Below are 26,558 nucleotides of genomic sequence, written 5' to 3'. Positions count from 1 at the left end.
ATATAAGTAAATATGCCCCATTTTAGTGTTAGAGCACGCTATATATATACATCTGTAGCAAGAAATTTATTACTTGAGAATGGACTTGAGGATATGGGGAGAGGGAAGGGTAAGCTGTGACAAAGTGAGAGAGAGGCATGGACATATATACACTACCAAACGTAAGGTAGATAGCTAGTGGGAAGCAGCCACATAGCACAGGGAGATCAGCTCGGTGCTTTGTGACCACCGAGAGGGTGGGATAGGGAGGGTGGGAGGGAGGGAGACACATGAGGGAGGGGATATGGGAACAGATGTATATGTATAACTGATTCACTTTGTTACAAAGCAGAAACTAATAAATAAATAAATAAGTAAATAAATAAATGAAAGAAATTTATAAAAGTTCCAAATACACACATCACAGAGGAACAACAAAATACCAGAGGTCAAGCTTCTACATTGTAAACTGCATTTACCTTAACAGTGCTGAAAAAGTGGGCTACTTTGGTTTTTAGAGGCCCAAGATACCAGTACCTGAGAAAGACCAAGATAAAAATGTAATTAGAATATTAAAAGAACTATCAATGTGCTAGATACCATTCATGACGGATAATACATTAGAATTACACCTTTACCATGAGTGTCTGCTCTGGAGGCTTGGAGACTGTGGTTTAGCATTAAAAAAAGTATTGCAGTAAGTTTTTAATCTGCATTTGAATACCATGTCAAACCGTACATAATTAGTTATACAGCAGCTAGATCCTTGCAATCTACAAGGGATATACAATCAGAGTCTCCTTGAATCTCTAAATGCACAGGTATCACCGTAATATATACCTTCCACCATGGAATACAGTTGAGTATACATTCCAAATGAGTGGGGAGTGATAAAGCCACAATGAGATGCAGTTGCTGGGTGCTGATGTATTACTCATGAGCTAAATGGCTGCATTCTGTACACCGTGTTCTCTCTCACACACAAACATACAATTAAAATCTGTAAATCAGCATAATTTCACATTACTCGTGTTATGCAGCTTGAAAATGGCAAATGTGAAATCTGGGAATGAAGAGGGTCTACTTCTTATTGCTAAATACCTAAAAGCTACTGAAGAGAAAGAGATGCCTAGTTGGAATTAGAAAAGTGGCATAAAGTAGATTTCTCTCTTAAAACTTATCTCTGTCACCTACCAGCCCACCTTAACTGCTCCCTATTTGTTTTGGATCAATATGTATTTATGTAGCACTTACTATGTATATGGAGGAAACGAAGCAATATAAAGAATATAAAATTCCTGCCTTTGAGGGCTCCTAATTTGAGAAAATAAGGCCCCCCAAAGTAATAGAAAACAACAAATAAATAAACATATTTATATGACATGGTATAAACTGATCACTATTCATTGGTAAGGAAAGTCAAGAAGGCACAAGAAATCATTAAGGGCCTAAAATCACTGACGCAGCCGCACTTGCATAATGAATGACACAAGAACAAAGTAAGGGCCTGAGACCTAGAAACATGGGTTGGATTTAGATACATAAAAGAGGGAAGAAAACCATTCTAGGCAGAAGGAGTAGTGTAAGTACGGGAAACGCTGAGAGTAACAGCCAGAGCAAAAGCTTTATTTAAAGCAAAGATACACAACTCTGTCATTAGGGGTGCTGACGGATTAAGTTGGGCCTTGAATGCCCAAATAAGGAGTTTAGCTATCCAGCGAGCAATGCGGAACCACTCTAACCATTACCCAGGTTAAGTACCGCGATGCTATTAATGAGGGCTTTGACCATCTAAGTTTTTTGTTTTTGTTATTTTGTTTCAAAGGTTACTCAATGATTTGCTTCTTTTCCCAGTTAGCCAGACAGAAACACATCCCATCCAAGGCAGTTTATTTCTAAACTGCCTGCAGTTCTCTCCATCTGTATCAATACCAAGTTCTGACACTGCGCTTGCGGTCTTCCTGAGGCCAGCTAGGAATTGGTTTCTCGCATCCCGATTGTTTCTCTCATGACACACAGAGCGACTCAGTGCATGGTCCTAGTCCAGGTATAACAACAACCAGAATTTTAAAATTCACTGCTCAGAAATCAAACAGAGTATGGGCCTGCGTGTGATATTCCTCAAGGGCTGACCTATGCTTGTGCTCAATACATTTAGAAAGCAATTTGCTCTCATCAGACTTTCTCAGGGGAAACTAAGCAATTCCTCTTGGTAAATTGCTGGCATTTGAGATTACAGATCAGACACAAAGATAACTGGAATCAAGATAACCACGGCATACTTGCAAATAAAAGCTGTGAAATAAATATATATATATATATATATATATATTTTTTTTTTTTTTTTTTTTGCGGGCCTCTCACTGCTGTGGCCTCTCCCGTTGCGGAGCACAGGCTCTGGACGCACAGGTTCCAGACACACAGGCTCAGCGGCCATGGCTCACGGGCCTAGCCGCTCCGCGGCATGTGGGATCCTCCCAGACCGGGGCACGAACCCATGTCCCCTGCATCGGCAGGCGGACTCTCAACCACTGCGCCACCAGGGAAGCCCAAAGCTGTGAAATAGTAAAGAACACAGTGTATGATATAACATAGTGATATCTCTCTTTTGACAGTCCACTGTCAGGAACTTCATTAGCAGGAATAACCAGAAACAAATGAGAGAAATTTCTGTAGGCACCTCCCTGGCAGTCCAGTGGTTAAAAGACTTCGCCTTCCAATGCAGGGGGTGCAGGTTCGATCCCCGGTCGGGGAGCTAAGATCCCACAGGCCACACGGCCAAAAAAAACATAAAACAGGAGCAATATTATAACAAAAATTCAATAAAGTTAAAAATGGTCCACATCAAAAAAAAAAAAAGAAATTTCTGTAAAGAAAATGAGCAGGAATGCCTACAATGTGAAAGAGGGGTTTCTTGATAAAAGCTGTGTGTGAGATCAATCATAATTCATTTAAACCATACTAAAATTGTAAGCCCGTTTTCAAGAAGAGGTAAAGAAAAACTAACACGCCCACCAGCGAGGAGGGCACCTCACGCCGCGTCTGCTCAGCCCCACCTCAGGAAGCCCTGCCCAAGCGGCCTCTCCATGCAACAGAACAGGACACACTCTCTTTCCGAGCCAGGAGCCTATTCTACACGATGAATTCTCCAAAAATAAGCCCGTTCACATGAAAAGCCAGAGGCGGCCCTCTAATCACCTCCTCCACAGGCCTGTTTCTTCCATCTCCCAACATAGCCAGGCATCTGCCTTTCTTCCTCCTCTGAAAGAGGCAGCCTGGGGTCTGTGGATCTGCTAGGCTTTCAGAAAGAACACCTCTCGTTGGGGGGTCTTCCAACCAGGGTTGTGAAAGCTCCACGAGGCTGTGGCCCCAGCGGTGCCTCTGACTTCGTACCCAGCTAAGGAGGCCACGGGAGGAGAGGCCATCCAGTGCCCCTCCGGGCTAGCGTGGCCTCACCCACGCTCAAACACAACGTCTAGAAAGAGAGATGCACGCTGCTCCTCTTGAGCTTCCGCCAAGCTAGCGTGGAGGAAACCGGAACTCTCCGCCGCCTCTCTGCACGTAAGAACTTAAACCTCTACCTCTGCTATTCACACATAATTCAACCACACTAACTCCTAGATCACTACATATCGAAACCGCAAAGACAGGGAGAGAATAAGAAGGTGTCTTAAAATCACCACCCGTTAATACAGTGCCCCTTTACTTGCTAACTGAGACGCCAGCATCTCGGAAGGATCCCCATCGGAGGCCGGTCAGTGCAAACACAGGCTGTTCCTTTTCACCCTGGAAGTTAAACACATTTAAGTTAAATTAATGACGACAATAACTTGGAACTCTCTACAGGTAAGTAACCAGCAAACGTTCATGGCCTACGTTTCATCAAACCAAAATTCTAAAAGGGATGTTCCAAATTTAAGAAATTAATTCTGTGAGTACTCAGTAAAAGTACTTAAATAAACTGTCCTGTAAAATGAAGCTAACTTTTATGTATTAGGCCTCATGAATCCGCTGGCAAGAAAACATAGTATCATACTTCAGACTGTAATCATTATGCTGACTCTTGGACCAATTAGTCAGGTCAGCCAGAATTTCTTCTCCCTCTTATACTTGTCCAAGGCAAAGATAATTTAAGCCTGCACTCTCTGTGGAGGGCCAAGAGCTATCAAGGAAGATCAGCGTCCTGGTAGGTACTCCAGAATGTTTCACTTGGATATCTGAAAATACAGCCAGATATTTGTCATAACAGATCAGGATGAAAAGTGATTTGGATTTAGTTCAGTGCTTTATGGCCAAATGCTGCATATTATAATCAGCAAGCTTCTAATAAGTCAGTGAGTTTATTTAGCAATATATAGAAAACACACAATTGAGCCACTGCCTTCAAGAGTTTATACTTCATGATGGGCTTTCCTATATGAAAATATATACACCAGGATTCTGAAAGGGACTTTCCTGGTAGCTCAGAATTGTAGCTAAAGCCCAAGGGTACCCACATTCTAAAGAGAGCTGCCAAATGCCAGACACAACTCCACAGAATTTGCTAAACAGGCACAGAACCAGCTCGGTTTCCACCATGCCATCATTAGAACCAGTGTAAGCAGAAGATTAGGAACTGGAGGAGAATCCTTGGCACTGTAAGTTGTTGGCCTAGAGAAAGCGTCTAAGGAGAGGTGGTCCTTCCCCGCTCAGTCCCACTTTCACTCCTGTTCCCGCTACACTGAAACAAGTGAGGGTTTTCTAGGCAAATCACACATGAATAGGGCCAGCCTACCAGTAAAAGACACTGGCCTCTCATTCCTTGGTTGTGTATCTGTTGAAGCAGATTTCCTTTTCTGCTCTCTCCACCTGCTTAAGCAAGAGAAGGAGGAGCTAGAGGGAAATGGCAGAGCAAAGAGGTGATGGTAAGGTAACCCATTACTGGCACAGCAAGGATGTATTAGTCTCCTGGGTGCCTAGTGCATACTGTGGAAGACAGCAGGGCTTGAGCCATCCTGACTATACTAAGCTAATCATTCATTCATTCTTTTTTTTTTCATGAATCGTCATTAACGGATATATATTATATATTAGGAACTAGTGATAAAAATGTCCTCAAAGAGCTCAAGGTATAATGGGGGATAGAAAGACACAGACAATAACAACACAAGGCAGTAGGTTCAAAGAACAGAGATGTGTATCAAGTGTTATGAAAGTACAGAGCAGGTGCAACTGTATAGTGAGTGAGGGAGCCAAGGAGATGGATGGTCAGGGAAAACACAATGTAAGTTTTAAGACAAACCATAAATTTTAAAGAATAAGGTAAAATCTGAACAGACTGATTACTAGTAAGGAGACTGAATCAGTAGAAACCTCTCAACAAACAAAAGTCCAGGACCAGACAGTTTTACTGGTAGATTTTACCAAACATTCAAAGGAGAATTAATACCAATCCTTTTCATACTCTTCCAAAAAACAGAAGAGGAAGGAATTCTTCCAAATTGATTTTTTGAGGCCAGCATTACCCGGTATCAAAACCAGACAAGGACAATACAAGAAAACAAAATTAGGACAATACAAGAAAACAAAATTAAAGGCCAATATTCCTGATGAACATAGATGCAAAAACCCTCCACAAAATATTAGCAAACCAAACTCAACCATACATTAAAAGGATCAGACACCATAAATCAAGTAAGATTTATTCCACGGATGCAAGGATGGTTCAACATCTTCAAATCAGTCAGTATGATATGCTACATCAACAAAATGAAGGATGAAAATCATATGATCATTTCACTAGATGCAGAAAAATTATGTGATAAACTTCAACACTGATTTATGATAAAAACTCTCAACAAAGTGGGTATAGAGGGAACATACCTCAACATAATAAAAGGCCATATATGACAAGACCATAGCTTACATCCTACTCAACAGTAAAAAGCCTTTCCTCTAAGATCTTGAACAAGAAAGATGCCTACGCTTACCACTTTTATTCAACATAGTATTGGAAGTGTTAGAGCAATTAGGTAAGAAAAAGAAAGGCATCCAAATTGGAAGGGAAGAAGTAAAACTATCATGATTTACAGAAGACATGACAGAACTAATAAATTCAGTAAAGTTGCAGGATACAAAATCAATACACAAATATCTGTGGCATTTCTATACACTAATAACAAACTATCAGAAGGAGAAATAAAGAAAACAATCCCATTTACAATTGCATCAAAAAGAATAAAATATCTAGGAGTAAATTTAACCAAGAAGGTGAAATTGAAAACTCAGCATCACTAATTATTAGAGAAATACAATGAAAGAAATTGAAAATGAGAAGATATTCTATGCTTCTGGATTGGAAAAATTAATGATGTTCAAATGTCCATACTACCAAAAGCAATCTACAGATTCACTGCAATCCCTACCAAACTTCCAAAGACATCTTTCAAAGACATAGAACATATAATCCTAAAATTTGTATGGACCCACAAAGAAACCCCAAACAGCCAAAGCAATCCTGATAAAGAAGAAAAAAGCTGGAGGTATCACACTCCCTGATTTCAAACTATAATACAAAGCTATAGTGATTAAAACTGCATGGTACTGTCATAAAAACAGACACAAAAATCAACAGAACAAACAGCCCAGAAATAAACCCACACATATATGGTAAATTAATTTATAACAAAGGAGCCAAGAATATACAATGGGGAAAGGACAGTCTCTTCAATAAATGATGCTAGGAAAACTGGACAGTCACATGCAAAAGAATGAAACTGGACCACTATCTTATACCACATAAAAAGATTAATTCAAAATGGATGAAAGACTTCAATATAAGACCTAAAACAATAAAGCTCCTAGAAGAAAACATAGGGGGTAAGCTTCCTGGCATAAGTCTTGGCAATGATTTTTAAATCTGACACCAAAAGCAAAAGCAACTAAAGCAAAAATAAATAAGTGGGGCTACATCATACTAAAAACCTTCTGTTCAGCAAAAGAAACCATCAACAAAATAAAAAGGCAACCTACTGAATGGGAGAAAATGTTTGCTAACCATATATCTGATAAGGGGGTAATATTCAAAATATATAACGAACTCATATAACTCAACAGAAAAAAAAAAAGCAATCCACTTGAAAAATGGGCAAAGCATAGAAACAGACATACTGATGCCCAGCATCATTAATCATCAGAGAAAAGCAAATGAAAACCACAATGAGATAATACCTCACACCTATTAGAATGGCTATCATCAAAAAGACAAGAAAAAACAAGCATTGTTGAGAATGTGGAGAAGAGGGAAACTTTGTGCATGCTGGTGGGAATGTAAATTGGTGGAGCCACTATGGAAAACAGGATGGAAGTTCCTCAAAGACTTAAAAATAGAGCTACCATGTGATCCAGCAATTCCACTTCTAGGTATTTATCCAAAGAAAACACAAAGCGTTAACTCAAAAGATATATGCAACAGAAACTGCAGAAACACAAAGCATTATTAAGAGACTACTACAAGCAACTCTATGCCAGTAAAATGGACAACCTAGAAGAAATGGACAAATTCTTAGAAAGGTATAACCTTCCAAGACTGAACCAGGAAGAAATAGAAAATATGAACAGACCAATCACAAGTAATGAAATTGAAACTGTGATTAAAAATCTTCCAACAGGGGCTTCCCTGGTGGCGCAGTGGTTGAGAGTCCGCCTGCTGATGCAGGGGACACGGGTTCGTGCCCCGGTCCGGGAGGATCCCACATGCCGTGGAGCGGCTGGGCCTATGAGCCATGGCCGCTGAGCCTGTGCGTCTGGAGCCTGTGCTCTTCAACGGGAGAGGCCACAACAGTGAGAGGCCCTCGTACTGCAAACAAAAACAAACAAAACAAAACAAAAAATCTTCCAACAAACAAAAGTCCAGGACCAGATGGCTTCACAGGTGAATTCTGTACAACATTTAGACAAGAGCTAACACCCATCCTTCTCAAACTCTTCCAAAAAACTGCAGAGGAAGGAACACTCCCAGACTCATTCTATGAGGCCACCATCACCTTGATACCAAAACTAGACAAACATACTACAAAAAAAGAAAATTACAGACCCAAATCACTGATGAATATAGATGCAAAAATCCTCAACAAATTACTAGCAAACAGAATCCAACAACACATTAAAAGGATCATACACCATGATCAAGTGGGATTTATCCCAGGGATGCAAGGATTCTTCAATATACGCAAATCAAGCAATGTGATTCACCATATTAACAAATTGAAGAATAAAAACCATATGATCATCTCAATAGATGGAGAAAAAGCTTTTGACAAAATTCAACACCCATTTATGATAAAAACTCTCCAGAAAGTGGGCATAGAGGGAACCTACCTCAACATAATAAACACCATATATAACAAACCCACAGCCAACAACATTCTCAATGGTGAAAAGCTGAAAGCATTCCCTCTAAGATCAGGAACAAGCCACTATTATTCATCATAGTTTTGGAAGTCCTAGCTACGGTAATCACAGAAGAAAAAGAATAAAAGGAATATAAATTGGAAAAGAAGAAGTAAAACTGTTACTGTTTGCAGATGACATGATACTATACATAGAGAATCCTAAAGATGCCACCAAAAAACTACTAGAGCTAATCAATGAATTTGGTTAAGTTGCAGGATACAAAATTAATGCACAGAAATCTCTTGCATTCATATACACTAACAACGAAAGATCAGAAAGAGAAATTAAGGAAACAATCCCATTCACCATTGCAACCAAAAGAATAAAACACCTAGGAATAAACCTGCCTAAGGAGGTAAAAGACCTGTACTCAGAAATCTATAAGACACTGATGAAAGAAATCAAAGATGACACAAACAGATGGAGAGATATACCACGTTCTTGGATTAGAAGAATCAATATTGTGAAAGTGACTATACTACCCAAAGCAATCTACAGATTCAATGTAATCCCTATCAAATTACCAGTGGCATTTTTTACAGAACTAGAACAAAAAATCTTAAAATGTGTATGGAGACACAAAGGACCCCGAATAGCCAAAGCAGTCTCGAGGGAAAAAAACAGAACTGGAGGAATCAGACTCCCTAACTTCAGACTATACTACAAAGCTACAGTAATCAAGACAATATGGTACTGGCACAAAAACAGAAATATAGATCAATGGAACAGGACAGTAAGGCCAGAGATAAACCCACACACCTACGGTCAACTAATCTATGACAAAGGAGGCAAGGATATACAATGGAGAAAAGACAGTCTCTTCAATAAGTGGTGCTGGGAAAACTGGACAGCTACATGTAAAAGAATGAAATTAGAACACTCCCTAACACCATACACAAAAATAAACTCAAAATGGATTAGAGATCTAAATGTAAGACTGGACACTATAAAACTCTTAGAGGAAAACATAGGAAGAACACTCTTTGACAGAAATCACAGCAAGATCCTTTTTGATCCACCTCCTAGAGTAATGGAAATAAAAACAAAAATAAACAAATTGGACCTAATGAAACTTAAAAGCTTTTGCACAGCAAAGGAAACTACAAACAAGACAAAAGACAACCCTCAGAATGGGAGAAAATATTTGCAAACGATTCAATGGACAAAGGATTAATCTACAAAATATATAAACAGCTCATGCAGCTCAATATTAAAAAAACAAACAACCAAATCCAAAGATGGGCAGAAGAGCTAAATAGACATTTCTCCAAAGAAGACATACAGATGGCCAAGAAGCACATGAAAAGCTGCTCAGCATCACTAATTATTAGAGAAATACAAATCAAAACTACAATGAGGGGCTTCCCTGTGGCGTAGTGGTTGAGAGTCCGCCTGCCAATGCAGGGGACACGGGTTCGTGCCTTGGTCCGGGAAGATCCCACATGCCGCGGAGCGGCTGGGCCCGTGAGCCATGGCCACTGAGCCTGCACGTCCGGAGCCTGTGCTCCGCAACGGGAGAGGTCACAACAGTGAGAGGCCTGCATACCACAAAAAAAAAAAAAAAAAAAAAAAAAAAAACTACAATGAGGTATCACCTCACACCAGTTAGAATGGGCATCATCAGAAAATCTACAAACAACAAATGCTGGAGAGGCTGTGGAGAAGAGGGAACCCTCTTGCACTGTTGGTGGGAATGTAAATGGACAGCCAATATGGAAAACAGTATGGAAGTTCTTTAAAAAACTAAAAATAGAATTACCATATGACCCAGCAATCCCACTACTGGGCATATACTCTGAGAAGACCATAATTCAAAAAGGCACATGCACCCCAATGTTCACTGCAGCACTATTTACAATAGCCAAGTCATGGAAGCAACCTAAATGTCCATCGACAGACGAATGGATAAAGATGTGGTACGTATATACAATGGAATATTATTCAGCCACAAAAAGGAATGAAATTGGGTCATTTGTAGAGACGTGGATGGACGTAGAGACTGTCATACAGAGTGAAGTAAGTCAGAAAGAGAAAAACAAATATCATATATTAATGCATATATGTGGAACCTAGAAAAATGGTACAGGTGAACCGGTTTGCAGGGCAAAAATAGAGACCCAGATGTAGAGAACAACCTATAGACACCAAGGGGGGAAAGTGGTGGTGGGGTTGGTGGTGGTGGGATGAATTGGGAGATTGGGGTTGACATATATACACTAATATGTATAAAATGGATAACTAATAAGAACCTGCTGTATAAAAAAAAATTAAAAAAAAAAAGATACATGCACCCCCATGTTCACTGCAGCATTAATTACAATAGCCAAGATATGGAAACAACTTAAGTGTCCATCGACAGATGAATGGATAAAGAAACTGTGGCATGCACACACACACGCATGCACGCACACACACACACACAGACTCAGGAATATTATTTAAGCATAAAATAGAATGAAAACTTGCCATCTGGGACAACATGGATGGACCTTGAGGGCACTGTGCTAAGTGAAGTAAGTCAGAGGAAGACAAATACTGTATGATCTCTCTTATATGTGCAATCTAAAAAAACAAAAAATAACAACAACAAAGAAAACAAGCTTATAGATGATACAGAAGACAGATTGGTGGTTGACAGAGGCAGGGAATAGGGGGTGGGAGGAATTTTTTTAATGCAGTCTAACTATGTTTTTTGATCCAGCATTTATATGTATGTGTCTCTGTATCTATATCTGTATAATTCCTGGATTTATTCTTTTATCTATTCATTATAATTTTTGCAGATCAACCTAGGAGGTTCCTAAGAGTGAGCTAAGCGCTATATAGTATTGAAAGACAAGGAACAAGGCTGAATCATACAGTACTGGACTAGGGAAGATGCATGCTAATTTAAAAAAAAGAGAGAGAGAAATCAGGTTCCTTGAGGAAGGACACTATATTACAGTAATAAGTGCATACTATAGTGATTTCCCCAGTCCTTTCCCAAAAAGGAAAACTAAATAAAGCATCTAGATTGGGGAGGGTGGGAAGAAAGTAGAGAGAAAGAAAAGGAACAAGGGGAAAGGGTGCTCTAGCCTAAGGGAGAGAATTAACACTATGTGAATAGTTTGCTGTATAAATGGGAACATTTCCCAAATGTTTCTTAAGATGTTAAGTGTTACAGCTGATGATGATGATGATATGATGATGATGATGATGTTGATGATAGAAGATTCCATGTTGAAATAAGTTGGGAAATATCAAACTTATTTGGTTTGAAAGAAGTTATGTTTACTGCAATTCTTTTTAGAGTCTTTAATATGTTAATGTACATTATAAATTTCCAAAAGAAGAAATACAATATACAGCTTTCCTGAGTTGTTAACTGTTCAGCCTTTCTCTGGGAAGACATCTTGCATAAGTAATATTCCTTAGGGAAATGCTGTTCTAAAGCATGTAGTGGAAGCAAGAAGTGCTGAGCTAAGTACTCAAGATTTCCTGACTGGTGCGCTAAAACCATTTTCCCTTTCTTCATGTAGGGGGAAGAATTTTGGGACTCTTCTGTTAAGATTAACCGAAAAGCCTTGCAACCTTAAGGTTCCACGGAATTGAGTTGCTATGTTCCAGCATGGGGTAGGAAAGGAGTGTGAAGAATGTGAAGAGTCTAGAAAAGCAGATGGGCACGGAGCCCTCAGGATTCAGCAGAGGCCTGAGGGTCAGTAGTGGAGACACTAGTCCCAGTTGGAGGACACACAAGCACAGGAAAAATAAGCAAGGTCAGCTGAACAGAGTGGAAGCCAACAGACAAAGCACCACTGTATCTTAGGCCAGTGAAGTTCTGGGCGATAGTCAGATTATGAGATGGAGAGATCAGACAACAGGAACAGATACTGTACAGAAAGACAGGCACACAGCCAGACCTTAGCAGCAAAGGAGATAAGCTGCTCCAAGTCAGAGGCTCCCCGGGACAGAGTAAATCCCTGCGGGGAAATGGCCTCATGCTCTGCAGAGGAAAACAACTGGGAGAGCTGGTTGGAACAGAATTTAAGGAACAGTGACAAGAAAACGATCCTGGTCAACTAGACAACTGCCCGATCTATGGATTTTAGGGATTCTAGATGAAGAAAAAGAATCAAGGCAGAAGGAGCTCAGGAGCAGCTCTAAGCATTGTTGTATGAGAATGATCAGAGCTGGGGCTTTAACAGAAGGAAGTCAGGAATGAAAGACAGTGGAAAGGGGGAGAGTCTCACTCTCACCACCTCCCCTGTCTTCCTCATTTGGTTCTGGGTTGGCAGGGTCTGAGTCGAACTGAGAGACCAAAAAGAAAGAACTAGGAAGAATTCCATAAATCTTTACAGTAGTTACTTTAAACTCAAGTTCCAGGCATTGTAGAATGTCCACATGGGAAAACTGCCCTTTAAAAATCATGTGACAGGCCAAGAGTGACCCCACCTAGACAAAGCAGTGAAGGAAAAAGCAATGGACTGTAAGACAGAAAATCCTTATTCTACTTCTGTCTACAGCACAACTAGTCATATGATCAGATAACCCTTTTTAAAAAATCTGTCCAATGAAGATACTAATACACATCTTGCCTCCCTCGCTGAGTTAGAAGTCCTAAGGAGATGCGAACTCACGCTATACAATGAAAACATAAAGCACTATTATAGGGCTTCCCTGGTGGCGCAGAGGTTGAGAGTCCGCCTGCCGATGCAGGGGACGCGGGTTCGTGCCCCGGTCTGGGAGGATCCCACGTGCCGCGGAGCGGCTGGGCCCGTGAGCTATGGCCGCTGAGCCTGCGCGTCCGGAGCCTGTGCTCCGCAACGGGAAAGGCCACAACAGTGAGAGGCCCACATACCACAAAAAAAAAAAAAAAAAAAAAGCACTATTATAGCTTCCAAGGACTATTTCCTTTATTTTTGGAGAATCTTACATTATATGTTTAATTGTGTTTCAGTTTATTTTTTAAAAGAAGAGGAATCTGGTATCAGGCTTCATCTGCAATGCTTTTCACCACATTCTGAAAGCAATTTCCAGAAACAAAGAAAAAAGAGAAGACAAATTCAGCCTAGCTGGGTGCCTCAGAAACTACAGTAGAGGCTACTGTACTATGTTTTCTAGGAACTGATTTTAAAAGTTTTCTGCTTCCTGGGGTGTGTTACCAATATACAGAGCCTGTGGTAAATTTGATACTGGTTTCATCAATTCACAGAATCAGTATATTTGAAAGAAAAAGATAAAGGAGACAAGAGACATTTAAATGCAAGCACAGTCAAGAATGTTCAGTTAAAGCCTAATTACTCTGGAATGTATTACTTCTCACACATAAATAAGAAGCAGTAAATCACTCAGTTATTAAGAGATCTACCCTGATTCACTCCTTTGACAGCAACAATACTTTAAAATAATGGATGCTGACCTGTAGTCTCTTTTCCAGGCTAACATTCCTTTCAGCACATTTTGTGAAAACGATTAAGCTTTATTAGATGCTAAAGAATCAACTGCAACTTAAATCGCTTTTATCCTGACCAACAAGGTCATGGTGGAGAGTCCAGATATCACTGCATAAAGCACAAAGGAAAATAAAAGGGAAATGGGTTGCAAGCTCACGGGTTCACCAACCGTAAACGTGCATATAGCAAATGCCATATAACTAGGAACGACATTTTAGGATTGAAGTTTGGAATCATGACACAGTACGGAGGCTTCTTTCACAGATACTAGGAAACTTGCATGAATATAAAATGTGCATAGCCTTTGGAGGACAACCTGAATGTAGCTGGTACATTCTAAGGCTAAACCTGAGTAAAGTATGCAGGATTCACTGTTTATAGGATTATTTGGCTTTACGGCTCAGCCTTCTTAGGAACCTGCCTTTTCCAGGGGGAAAAAGAAGAAATTTAGATGAAGAAGGAATAGATACTTAACTACCATCAAGCGAGAATATCTTTTCCCTAGGAATTAAACCCTTTTTAGAGAGAAGATTCTGATCAGGAATCAGGAATGGCTACTGGGTCTTCTTCCCTCCAAAAGTTTAATATTGGTAAGATGTCAAACCAAAAAACCTTTTATACGTGCAATGAACACCATATTTACCTCTCACCCAGCTTCACCAGGCCAACATTTCCCCACATTAGCTTTATCTCTGTGTGTATAGTTTGTAGTATTGTTAAATCATTTGCAAATAAATTGCAGGCTTCATCACCTTTCACTCCTAAATATTTCAGCATGTATCTCCCAAGAACAAGGACATACACAGACATAACCATAACACCACTGTCACTCTCAAGAAATCTCACACTGGCATATGACATCTAATATATCATCCATATTAAAATATCTCTGATATCTTTTACGGCTGACACTGTTTTTCATTTTTCCAGTCCAGGATCTCGTACTGGACTTCATTATGATATTTCTTTAGTTTCCCTTAATCTTGAACAGACTATCTTCTTTTAGATTTCATGACATTGACTTTTTTTTTTTTTTTTTTTTTTTACAGAGAGGTCAAGTGACTTGCCAGAGATTATATAAGAAAGATGGCTATGTTAACTGACAGATTTAAGAGATCCAGGGGGGATCCAGAATGGTTGCAAAGTTTTTTAGAATGAGTGACTAGACCCTTGAGAAGGTTGGGAAGGTTTTAGAGAAGGAAGAAACTAAATTTAATAATAAGTTTAATGAATAGAGAATCAAATTTAAGGCAGGAATTCGATTCATCAATCTAGTTCATCACTTTATAGAGGAGAACACTGAGGCTCTGAGGCGTTATACAGTTTGTCCAAGAGCATCTCTCTGGGATGGATCCATGTTAAGAGGAAAGTAGAATATGTGAGTGATAATAAAAATATTCTGTGGGAAACTGGAGAGGAGCTTGGGTACCACCTAGTCAGCAGATGGCTCTCCCCAGACTGCCTGGACAGCTCACGAGTTCACTAGAAAGATCATCGGCGAAGGGATGTGCCCAGAGCACTGTACCGACATTGACATTTTTGAAGAAGCCAAATCAATGGTTGTTTTTAGAATGTCCTATAATTTGGATTTGATTGTTTTCTCATTGTTAGATTCAGTTAGATTAAGACTCACGTTTTGGGCAGAAAACTACATAGGTGATGTTGTATCCTTCTTGATACATCACATCAGGAGGCAGATAATGTCCATCTGTCCCATTATTGGTGATGCTGTTTGATCACCTGGTTAAGGTGGTGTATGCTAGATCTCTCTACTATAAAGGTACTTTTTCCCTTTGTAATTATTAAGTAACTTGCGATAATTTGAGACTGTGTGGATATTTGTTTCTCAACGACCTTTTATCCAATGTGTGTAGCATCCATTGATGATCCCTGTTTGAATTAGTGATTTCATTAGTGATTGCCAAATGGTAATTCTCTAACTCTGTCTTATCTTATACATTTACAATTTGGCAATTCTTCTGTAACATAACTATAGATTCATCATTTTTATTTAATGTATTATAATCCACTAGCGTTATTCTTTTTGAGGTTCAAACCAGCCCAAAATTGGCCAATAGGGTACCATCATGCTGGCTCCTATTTTGTGTTGTCTTCATTAGTTTTTGAGTAGTTCTTTGCCTTATTCTTGCCCTGACTCTGAAAGACATCTTTTCACAGAATCCTGTTAAGTTTTATTAGGGAATGGTATTTAGAGACCAAAATCTGGATGCCAGATATGCTCATTGCTGTTGGGTGTCACTGCCTTTAGGCTCCTTCAGTGGGCAAAATGAGCAAATATCTTTCTAGAATAATTCATGAGTTCATCTACAAATCAGTAAGAAAATGTTAGACAACCCAATAGAAAAATGGGAAGTTCTGCTCCTCTCTAGGATGTAGGAAGCAACAAAGAACATTGTTCCCACCCTAAAAATGAGGAAAAGCCTGATAATCTACAGAATCATAATTATTCTTAAGCCCATCAGGGAGCTGACAATGCAAGCCAACCAAGTAACCTGAATTCCAAAGAGAAGGCCCTCCAAAAGACAGATGGGTCACGAGAAAGGTTTTGCCTTTGGCAGAGCATGAGATAGAGAGGTGGCCACCATACAAACAGGTGAGACGAAATCAGGTGCTGTTCTAAGTGCGTTATATTTATTAGCTCTTTTAATACTCAAAACAACCATATAAAACAGAAAAATTACTTGTGGGCCAAAGGTAATCAGAGGAACTAAAAATCATGATACAACTATACTGAGAGGTGATACAGAGGACTTCTGATAAGAGGCCAAGAGATAAGGTCTAAAACTGATAAACCAAAAAGTAGTATTATATACTTAAACTGAATTATACACCTAAAAATGGTTCTGATCGTAAATTTCATGTTTTGTGGGGTTGTTTTTTTTTACCACAATTTTAAAAAGTAGCATCACGAGCATACTAGTTAGTGATAACTAGAACAAACAGGTAAAATTATCTTCTCTGGGGGCTTATACTTCAGATAGGAAAGGGTAAGAAGAGGGACAGTTGTTTTCCTTATAATCTTATTTGAACTACTACATTTTTTTAAAGTGTGTATTACTTCATTAATTTTTTCAAACTCTGATGAAAAGATCTTACCTTGATCTGCAAGACATCAAGTGGAACTGTCTCTCCTTTCACAACAGCAAGTGTAGCATCTGTAATATGTCTAAAAGATAACAAGAAGGAAATGATCATGTTGTGAAAAGTAAGCAACATCTCCCCCAACACACACACACACACACACACACACACACACACACACACACAACCACACTCCTACCCAGAGTACTAATAGCTGGGTCAAGAAAAAGACAAATTCCTTCAAAATACTCCAAGAAAGCAGAACAAAGGTGTATAAAAGAATTACTGATACAAATCTAGTGGAAGGCTCTGATACAGTCTCAAAGAGAAGGCTTTGGCACAGAGAAGTTTATACAAGGCACCAATCATTTATTTACCTCACATTTATTGAGTCTCTACATTGTGTCTGACTTTTATCACTGGAAAATATGATAAATAAATAATAGTACAACATCTTTCATTCATTGTAAGAGCATGAAAGTCAAGCACTTCAAAAACCATATTCCTTTTTACTCTAATAATCTGAAGGATAGCTAAAGGACAGGATTTGCTGGAGTTATCTTAGCAAAATATAATAAATCCCCCAAATATACACATTAACTCCAATGCTTGGATTACATTCTGGGTTCCCTAGGAAGCAAGTTGAAACTTAAGAAACAGCCTACTTTACTTTCTCATATTTCTCTATCAACATATCTTTATCCCATTTTCCCTCCAATACAGTTGCTATCTGGGAAGTAGGCATCAGTTTAGAAAATGAGATTCAATTTAGGAGAAAGCAAGACACGTGATCACCAGTTTAGATTAATTTGATATGAATACATTAATTTCAAAGGAAGTTATTAGAAAGAATCCTAAAGCTTTGTGCTTGCTCTGAGTAGTACCTAGCACATTAAGAGGTTTAAGAAGTGCTTTTGAGAGGCTGACCTTTAAAAAATGTTCCAACTGAAAAATGCCTTTTTCTATTAATATTTTTCATAATTCCTTGGTAGAAGATGGTTAAAATGCAACCTTAAATTTATCACTCTCCAGCAATAATTGAAAGTTCTAAATAAAGCAGCACTGTAGCACGAAACAGCTATTTTTTAGGATTATTTATCTGCAACATTCCAAATTCAAAATTCCTTTTTCTCCTGTAGTAATTATGGTACAACAAATCTTGACAGCAATGCAAAAAGCAAAGCCTTGTTCTTTTAAGTAGCCTCAGGCATCTGCCACGTTAAGAGGTCTACAAAATTATGAACCCAGGGCAGACTGACTTAATTATCTAAGAGCCCTGGGGCATGCTTATAAATTAAGTTTTATAAATCTTTAAATTATAAATAGAAGCAGCAACAACATTACTTTAACTACAGGGAAAATTAGCCCCTAAAAAACTGAAGGCTATCTAAGACCTTGAGGGCAGCCACACTGCACAGACACTGGCTTTTGGATAGGTGAGGTGTTCTCTAAGGGACATGTCCTACCTCGGCATCACTGGCATATCTGGTAATGCTGGCAAGCAGTTCTAATAATCTATACTGACAGGGGGAAAGACTAGCTATCTAAAGTAACCAAGACCCAAACCAGATAGGATTTGTCTCAGATAAGAAAAAATGTTTAATTCATTGTTTGTCATATTTATAGCCCCTCAGAAATTCTAAACTGGGAAAAAAATATGGCAAACTGAAATGCCATATTAGGCTGCAGGATGATTGGTAAAGAGCTGAACACTCCCCGTCAGACTAAGGCTTGAAGCATGAGAGACGTTTTAATAAAGGCCTGATATATGTCTACGCTTATGCCTGGTGTTTGATATATGGAGCAAGGTTTTCATCTAAAAAAAAAAAAAAAGTTAAAAGATAAAAGATGACTCCTAAAACTACAACAGCAAAAATAAATCCACAAAACCAGCCTATTCAAAATCCCAAAGCAGAACTGGACAGCCACATGCAAAAGAATGAAACTAGACCACTAGCTTACACCATACACAAAGATTAGCTCAAAATGGAGGAAAGAATTGAATGTAATAAGACCTGAAACCATAAAACTTCTAGAAGAAAACATAGAGGGTAAGCTTCTTGACATAAGACTTGGCAATGATTTTTGAATCTAACACCAAAAGCAAAAGCAATAAAAGTAAAAATAAGTAAGTGGGGCTACATGATACTAAAAACCTTCTGTGCAGCAAAGAAAAACCATCAACAAAATGAAAAGGCAACCTATTGAATGGGAGAAAATATCTGCAAATCATATATCTGGTAAGTGGTTAATATACAAAATATATAAAGATCTCATACAACTCAACAGAAAAAAAAATCCACTTGAAAAATGGATAGATAATTGGAATCAACATTTTTCCAGAGAAGACATACAGATGTCCAACATGAAAAGATGCCCAGCATCATTAACCATCAGGGAAATGCAAATCCAAACACAATGAGAGGGCTTCCCTGAGGGCCCAGTGGTTGAGAGTCCACCTGCTGATGCAGGGGACACGGGTTCGTGCCCTGGTCCAGGAGGATCCCACATACCGCGGAGCGGCTGGGCCCGTGAGCCATGGCCGCTGAGCCTGCGCATCCGGAGCCTGCGCTCCACAATGGGAGAGGCCACAACAGTGAGAGGTCCGCGTACCGCAAAAAAAAAAAAAAAAGAAAACACAATGAGACATTACCTCACACCTGTGAGAATGGCTATTATCAAAAAGATAAGAAATAACAAGTATTGTAGAAGATGTGGAGAAAGGGAACCCGCCTGCACTGTTGCTGGGAATGTAAATTGGTGCAGCCACTATGGAAAACAGTATGGAGGTTCCCCAAAGAATTAAAAATGGAACTACCATATGATCCAGCAATTCCACTTCTGGGTATTTATCCGAAGAAAGCGAAAACACTAACTCAAAAGATATATGCACCCATGTTTGTTTTTCAGCATTATTTACAGTAGCTAAGATATGGAAACAAGCTAAGTGTCCGTTGACAGATGAATGAATAAAGAAGATGTGATATATATGTGAGATACATATATATATACATTTGTGTGCACACACACACATACACTGGAATACTATTCAGCAATAAAAAAAAGAATGAAATTTTGCCATCTGCAACAACACTGATGGACTTGGAGGGTATTATACTAAGTGAAGTAAGTCAGACAGAGAAAGACAAATACTGTGTGATATCTTATATGTGGTGGCATCTTTAAAAAAACAAAAAAAAACAAGGGACTTCCCTTGTGGTGCAGTGGTTAAGAATCCGCCTGCCAATGCAGGGGACATGGGTTCGAGCCCTGGTCCGAGAAGATCCCATATGCCACGGAGCGACTAAGCCCGTGCACCACAACTACTGAGCCTGCGCTCTAGAGCCTGCGAGCCACAACTACTGAAGCCGGTGCACCACAACTACTGAAGCCTGCGCTCTAGAGCTCGCCAGCCACAACTACTGAAGCCCGCACGCCACAACTACTGAAGCCTGCGCACTAGAGCCCATGCTCCACAACAAAAAGCCACTGTAACGAGAAGCCCGTGCACCGCGAGGAAGAGCAGCCCCCCCTCGCAGCAACTAGAGAAAGCCTGCGTGCAGCAACGAAGACCCAATGCAGCCAAAAAATAAATAAAATAAAATTAAAATTTTAAAAAATCAAGTTCATAGATGATACAGAGAACAGATTGATGGTTGTCAGAGGTGGAGTGTGGGAGGTTGGTAAAAAGGGTGAAGGGAGTCAAGTTATAAAATAAGTCAGTCATCGAAACAAAGACCCAACACAGCCAAAAGTAAATAAATAAATAAATAAATTTATAAAAAAATAAGTCAGTCATGGGGATGGAACGTATAGCATGGCAACTAACGTTAATAATACTGTATTACAGGGCCTCCCTGGTGGCGCAGTGGTTGAGAGTCCGCCTGCCGATGCAGGGGATACGGGTTCGTGCCCCGGTCTGGGAGGATCCCATATGCCGCGGAGCGGCTGGGCCCGTGAGCCATGGCTGTTGAGCCTGCGCATCCGGAGCCTGTGCTCCGCAACGGGAGAGGCCACAACAGTGAGAGGCCCGCATACCACACAAAAAAAAAATAATAAAATAAAATAATACTGTATTACATGTTTGAAAGTTTTTAAGAGAGTATATCTTAAAAGTTCTCATCACAAGGAAAAACAATTCTGTAACTATTGGATGGTGACAGATGTTAACTATAATTATTGTGGTGGCATACAAATATCAAATCATCGTGTTATACACCTGAAACTAATATGTTTTATGTCAACTATACCTTAATCTAAAATAAAAATCCCAAAGCAGAAAAAAAAATCCAAAACAGAAAATCACCTGAGTATTATTATTGTTATTGATTCTAGAAGGTTATAACAAGAAATGTCTTGAGAAGATTTCAATTCATTCATTCAACAAATATTTTTTATTGACCTTCCCCAATGTATCACAAAGTTTAAAGATCAGGCAACTGACAATGAGAACCTGCCTGAAAATGATTTGTCCAAGATTATATTTTTAATCATTGTCAAAGCTACGACTCAAATTCAAGATTCCCATCTTCTTGAAAGACTAAATCTTTGTTTACATAATGCTTTTGAAAGAAAAGAGCAATAATAACAACTTGCCTGACTCCTGAGGACACTGTTAGATTCACAACAGTTTAATGTCAGGGCTGCACTACTTTCTCTGTCTGCTTTATCCACACTGCCTTCTACTTCTGGCATTCCCTAAAGGATGTAACTATATTTGGTTGTTTTAGCTCCTTACATTATCAAGGTAATGGAGCCAAGGCTGCTGCTGGCCCAGTCTCCACAGGGAACTTGCTATTTGTCATCATGCATACTTAAAGCAAACAAATGATCACTGCAAATATGTCTTCACCAGAGAATCTTACAACACAAAAGCACACAAACAGTATGCTTGGGTCAGTGAAGCTATCTTCATAAGTGTCAGAAGGACATCGGTATTCATCTCCATACCTGACCTGAGGACTTCACATTAGATCACCAGGGTCCCACAACCCAACAGAGAAACTTCCCCATCAACCCAACGCTTGAACTCTGATCTCTTCCTCTTAATGATTTGAAGTTTCAGGCTATCAAAACTCAAAAAGAAAATTATATCACACGTGTGAATTTTCCATTCCCAGGCTCGCTCACCCACAAATGCTACCATCCCACATTGACAACCTACTGGACTTTGTTTCCACTTTCGGCAAAGAGTGTCTGACTCAAACTACTGGTCTGGCCCAGTGGGATAAATCCAATGGGAATCTTACTGAAGGTAGCCTGGCGGGGAAGAAAACAAGAGCAAAGTTTTATTGTTATGGTCAGAAAATGAGGTTGAACAGAGAGGCACAGGTGTGTCCACTACGACAAAGTAACTGACCCTGGGCCTGCCTCCCAGCCTTCCTTCCCACACCCCTAGACCAGCAACCAGGTAATACTGAGGAAGCAGGTTCTAGAACAAGGCAGTTCATGAAAACAACATACCTTCAAATTTGGAAGGAATATTTGGGTGCTCACTAATGGCAACTGGTTGAAAGAAATTTGGTTAAGAAAATGAGGGTCTTAGATATTAGGTAAATGCATGACTGTGACAGACTGTGTATTATGTTGCCACACTATTTGACACAGTTGCAGATAGAATTCAACTAAAAATGTCTAACATTTGTACAGTGACTGAGGACAGGTGAAAGTGCCTTATAAACTACCTCAAGTATAAACAAGGCTAAGAGAATAAGCAAGGTCAAGTAGCAGAAGAATGACATAGTAGAGGACTTAATTAAAGGCCACAAATAAACAGATACCACAAGGTTCCTAAAGATTATTCTGAGCTCAGTCTACTATTACCAAAGGGACTGGGAAGGACCTTCTTTCTTGTTGTTACTTATAAAATATTTTATCACACTTTTCTACAATAATTTAAAGTAATCTCACGAATACCCATGTACCCAAGACCCAGATTGAACAAATATTACATTTTGCCATATTTGCTTCAGAGTTTTAAGAGATAAAGTGATGCAGATACAATTCAAGTCCCTTCTCATCCTACACCCCTTTCCCTTCCCAGAGGAAGCCTTTATCGTGAGGTAGGTGTGATTCCTTTCCATCCACATTGTTATCCTTTTACTACATAGTTTAGGCATCTATTAAGAGTATCTTTGTTTTCTGAATTTTAAAACTTTGTAGAAATGCATAACATACTTTGGCAACCTGCCTTTTTTTTTTTTTTTTAACCTGCCTTTTTTTATCGAATATTTTTTAGATTTACCACGTGGATATTTATAAACCTAGTTCATTCATTTTAACTGTTGTATGGCTTCCAATATAGGAATATACCACAATTTATTAATGAAGGAATCCTTTGAAGAAAAGATTCTATAGGGAAATTTTATATTTTAAACAACTCTTGGTAAAAGCCACTGGATACCCTGGATTCCCAAAGCAGAAAAGTCCACCATGAGTTAATAAAAGTGTTCCATTACATAGGCAGAAGTACTTTATTTTCTAAAATCCGAGGAAGCACAACTTGTGCCCCTGTTAAAATATAAAAAGGGGAGAAAGGGTAAAAGAAAGAAATAAAGAGAGATTAAAAGAACAGGAAAGTAAAAGTCAAAACGCAATTATTCTTATTTTAAAGCTCACCTCATCTGCTCTTCGAAGAACTCCAGTTATAACCTACAAATGTTTTAAAAAAATTATTATGAACAACTTGTATTTCCTTTATCATAAAAGAATTGGATTAAATTTTCATGGACCACAAACTTGTTCCTGTTTTCTTCCTAGAAGCTATGTCAAAAGAGGTATTGGCTCTTAAAGCACAAACGATTCTCCAGTAAGATCAGAGCTAGATTAGATTTTATTCTCCATCTAGGATCAATAGTACTATAAAGGCTAAGATAAAATAATTATAAAACTTCCACATTATATTAGTAAAATTACGTTTTAAGTTCTATAAGAGGGGTATAAGTGTGATGTACACATCAATTATACTAAAGATCCTAGTTTCCTACTATGAAGTACACATATCGGAAAAAAAACAGCACTTTGCTACACTCAGAGAGAAGCCTGCTCTCAATACATGTTTCTTACTGATGAATATGAAGACAAGCTAGATTGTATTCCCTCTATAAAAAGACATTTTTAATTTGAATTTTTACTTAATTTATTTTTTATTTTTAAACTATAATGCCCATGTCTTGTAAAAACTGTGAAAAATACCTGAAGAAAAAATACTTTCTCATAAACCCACCAGGCATCATTAGTCAGTTGTTTATATTTTGCTATATTTCCCTCCAATTCTTTTTTTTAACCAGGGCATATTTTGATGACTAGATTATACCAGATACACAATTTAGTTTCTTTCTTAAAAACATTTTGTAAAGTCAAGGCAAAAGCCAATCTTCTCCCACATCTCCTGCCTCACTGAGTTTCGGGATTAAATGGGGCTGTCATGAGTTCCACTTCATTACTTTGTTGGCATGCTATCCGTATTCTTCACACTTCATTAAAAAGCCATAAACACAATTACGAGATCATTAGCACAGCCTTTTTAAAAGAAGCTTACTAAGGCTTACATGATTGCTAAGTCAAACACAGGACAGTGCCCTGTCCGCTGTTATAGCTCCTGGTCCCTGAACACCAATGAAACCACCAAAATAGAGGCAAAAGACAATGAGAAACGAGGTATGGATGTGACTTATGGTACACAGGATGGGGTGACTGAGTGGGAGGGGCACCTGCACTGGGACTTTTAGGGGTTTCCAATACATAATGTAGGTTCTAGTCTATTGCCCTGGAAAAGAAGAGCATTTCCAGGGCAATATACTTACTGTCCTTATTGGACCAAAGCAAGCATTAAGGAAATGGAATTGTAGAACAAAAGCACCGCATACATCGGAACATGCAGACCTCTGCCTCTAAATGTACCATGAGGAGGTAACATTACATGGGATGGAAATGATGTGAGAATGGACAGATGCATTTTTTAAAAAGGCAGTTGTTATTTAAGTTTATTTTATAAGAAACCTTCCCATAATTGAAACAGTGATTCCCTAACAAACAGGGCTACTTCATAGCGTCTTCAAAATACAAAAAGCGTTTCACACCCAGCACCATTTTGTACCCTGTTTTATTCCATTTTATCCGACTTAAATCTGATAAAACAAAAACCCTTCTATGTGCTGGGTATAGAATTTATACGAAGCAATGAAATAAAAGTACATGAGAAAAATGTAATGCTGTACTTGTTTCAGAGAGAAACAATCCTGAAAAGAATGGATTACAAAGAAATAATTTCCTTAAATTATAACCACTTTACGCCACTGCTCCAAGACCTAATTTCTATTTTCCTCCCTTTCAAAATGGTTTCAAACAGAAGAGCGGCCACACCTCCTGCAAAGTCCCATCTCCTCCGGCAACAATGATCACATCTGTGTTTTCCAGCAGTTCCAGGAGCTTCTTGGCTTGGCCCTCATAATCTGTCTGCAATACAAAGGAAGCCTTTGGTAAATTTATCATCCTAGAGCCACAAGCCCAAAGGTCTAAAAATATGGGATATTTTCTTTAAAGTTTTACACTGAACCTTTTCTTAAATTCTACATAATTGATATACATGAAAAACTAAACAGCTATCAAAGCAACTATGTATGGTTTTTATAGTTTTATATTTTTAGAGCTGGAAGGGACCTCAGAAACCATCTAGTCGGCTCCTTACTTTAAAAATAAAACTCAAACCTAGTAATTTGTCTCGGTTATACAGTCAGCTAGTTAGAGGAATCATTTCTAGTCCAGTGCAGGTTCTATTACATCGTTTACCCAGTGACATTCATCTGCAAGCAGCAAGTCAAGTGTATATGCAAATAAGGAGAAACAGATGTAATAAAAAGAGCACAGATTTGAGAGCCCAGGAGACCCAGATTAAATCCCAACTCTGCTACTTTTTAGCTGAATGGCCTTAAACTCTCAGGATCTTAATTTCCTTATCAATGAAATCACGTGTACTGGAGGAAGGGAAAAGCGCTTCCCCCAATACTGTTGGAAAGCAGTATGAAAAGCGACTAGCAAGGTAATTGTTCTTAACTGGCACTGTACTAATAAACGGTTACTGTGGTTTTGTTATGATTGTACATAAAGAAATATAGGTATGGCTCAAAGCAGTCACAAAATGGTGACTAAATGGTATGTAAGCCTCACCATTTGTATTGAGAATACCTCATTTCAGATACATATGTAGACTTAAATGAATGATCTAAGCCACCACCTCTAAAACCAAACACTGAATTTTAACAAATGTAATGCAACTAATACTGAAATAAGGAAACACTCTCTCCTGTTGACACTTTACTAGACACACTAATAGCCAAAATTAAAGATTTGGATGTCAGATGGGCTAAAGCACCTGGGCCACTAAGTCACAGTGAACACACAAAAAACGAAGTCCCTACACTAACACCATCTAATCTTATGATGAATGGTTCTACTTTTATCCTGAAAAATGAAATGACTGGCTTTGCGGTTATATATTTGTAAATATTTCTTTTTTCTTTTCCTTACAGTTATCAGTTTATTAGAAAGGATTCAGATGAACAGACAAATGAACAGGTACATGGGGCAAGGTGTGTGGGGAGCAGTGTGGAG

The 26,558-nt window shown here is 38.9% G+C and overlaps 1 protein-coding gene across 1 annotated transcript in view; it reads right to left on the bottom strand.

Annotated features, from left to right (window-relative positions):
* The window catches only part of AGK (acylglycerol kinase), a gene marked incomplete at both ends in the record, with an annotated part of 80,454 nt that overhangs the window by 15,054 nt on the left and 38,842 nt on the right, over window positions 1-26,558 (bottom strand). Inside the window, 6 exons of the mRNA XM_079711812.1 lie at window positions 459-516; window positions 3,686-3,765; window positions 16,962-17,031; window positions 22,111-22,205; window positions 23,565-23,597; window positions 25,311-25,403. Of these exons, the coding sequence (XP_079567938.1) occupies window positions 459-516; window positions 3,686-3,765; window positions 16,962-17,031; window positions 22,111-22,205; window positions 23,565-23,597; window positions 25,311-25,403 (429 nt within the window). The remainder of the gene's footprint in view (window positions 1-458; window positions 517-3,685; window positions 3,766-16,961; window positions 17,032-22,110; window positions 22,206-23,564; window positions 23,598-25,310; window positions 25,404-26,558) is intronic.

The sequence above is a fragment of the Hyperoodon ampullatus genome, assembly GCF_949752795.1.
Source record: "Hyperoodon ampullatus genome assembly, chromosome: 9".
Lineage (NCBI taxonomy): Eukaryota > Metazoa > Chordata > Mammalia > Artiodactyla > Ziphiidae > Hyperoodon > Hyperoodon ampullatus.
Note: the sequence above shows the minus strand (reverse complement) of the source record. Positions and strands in the feature narration are given on the sequence as shown.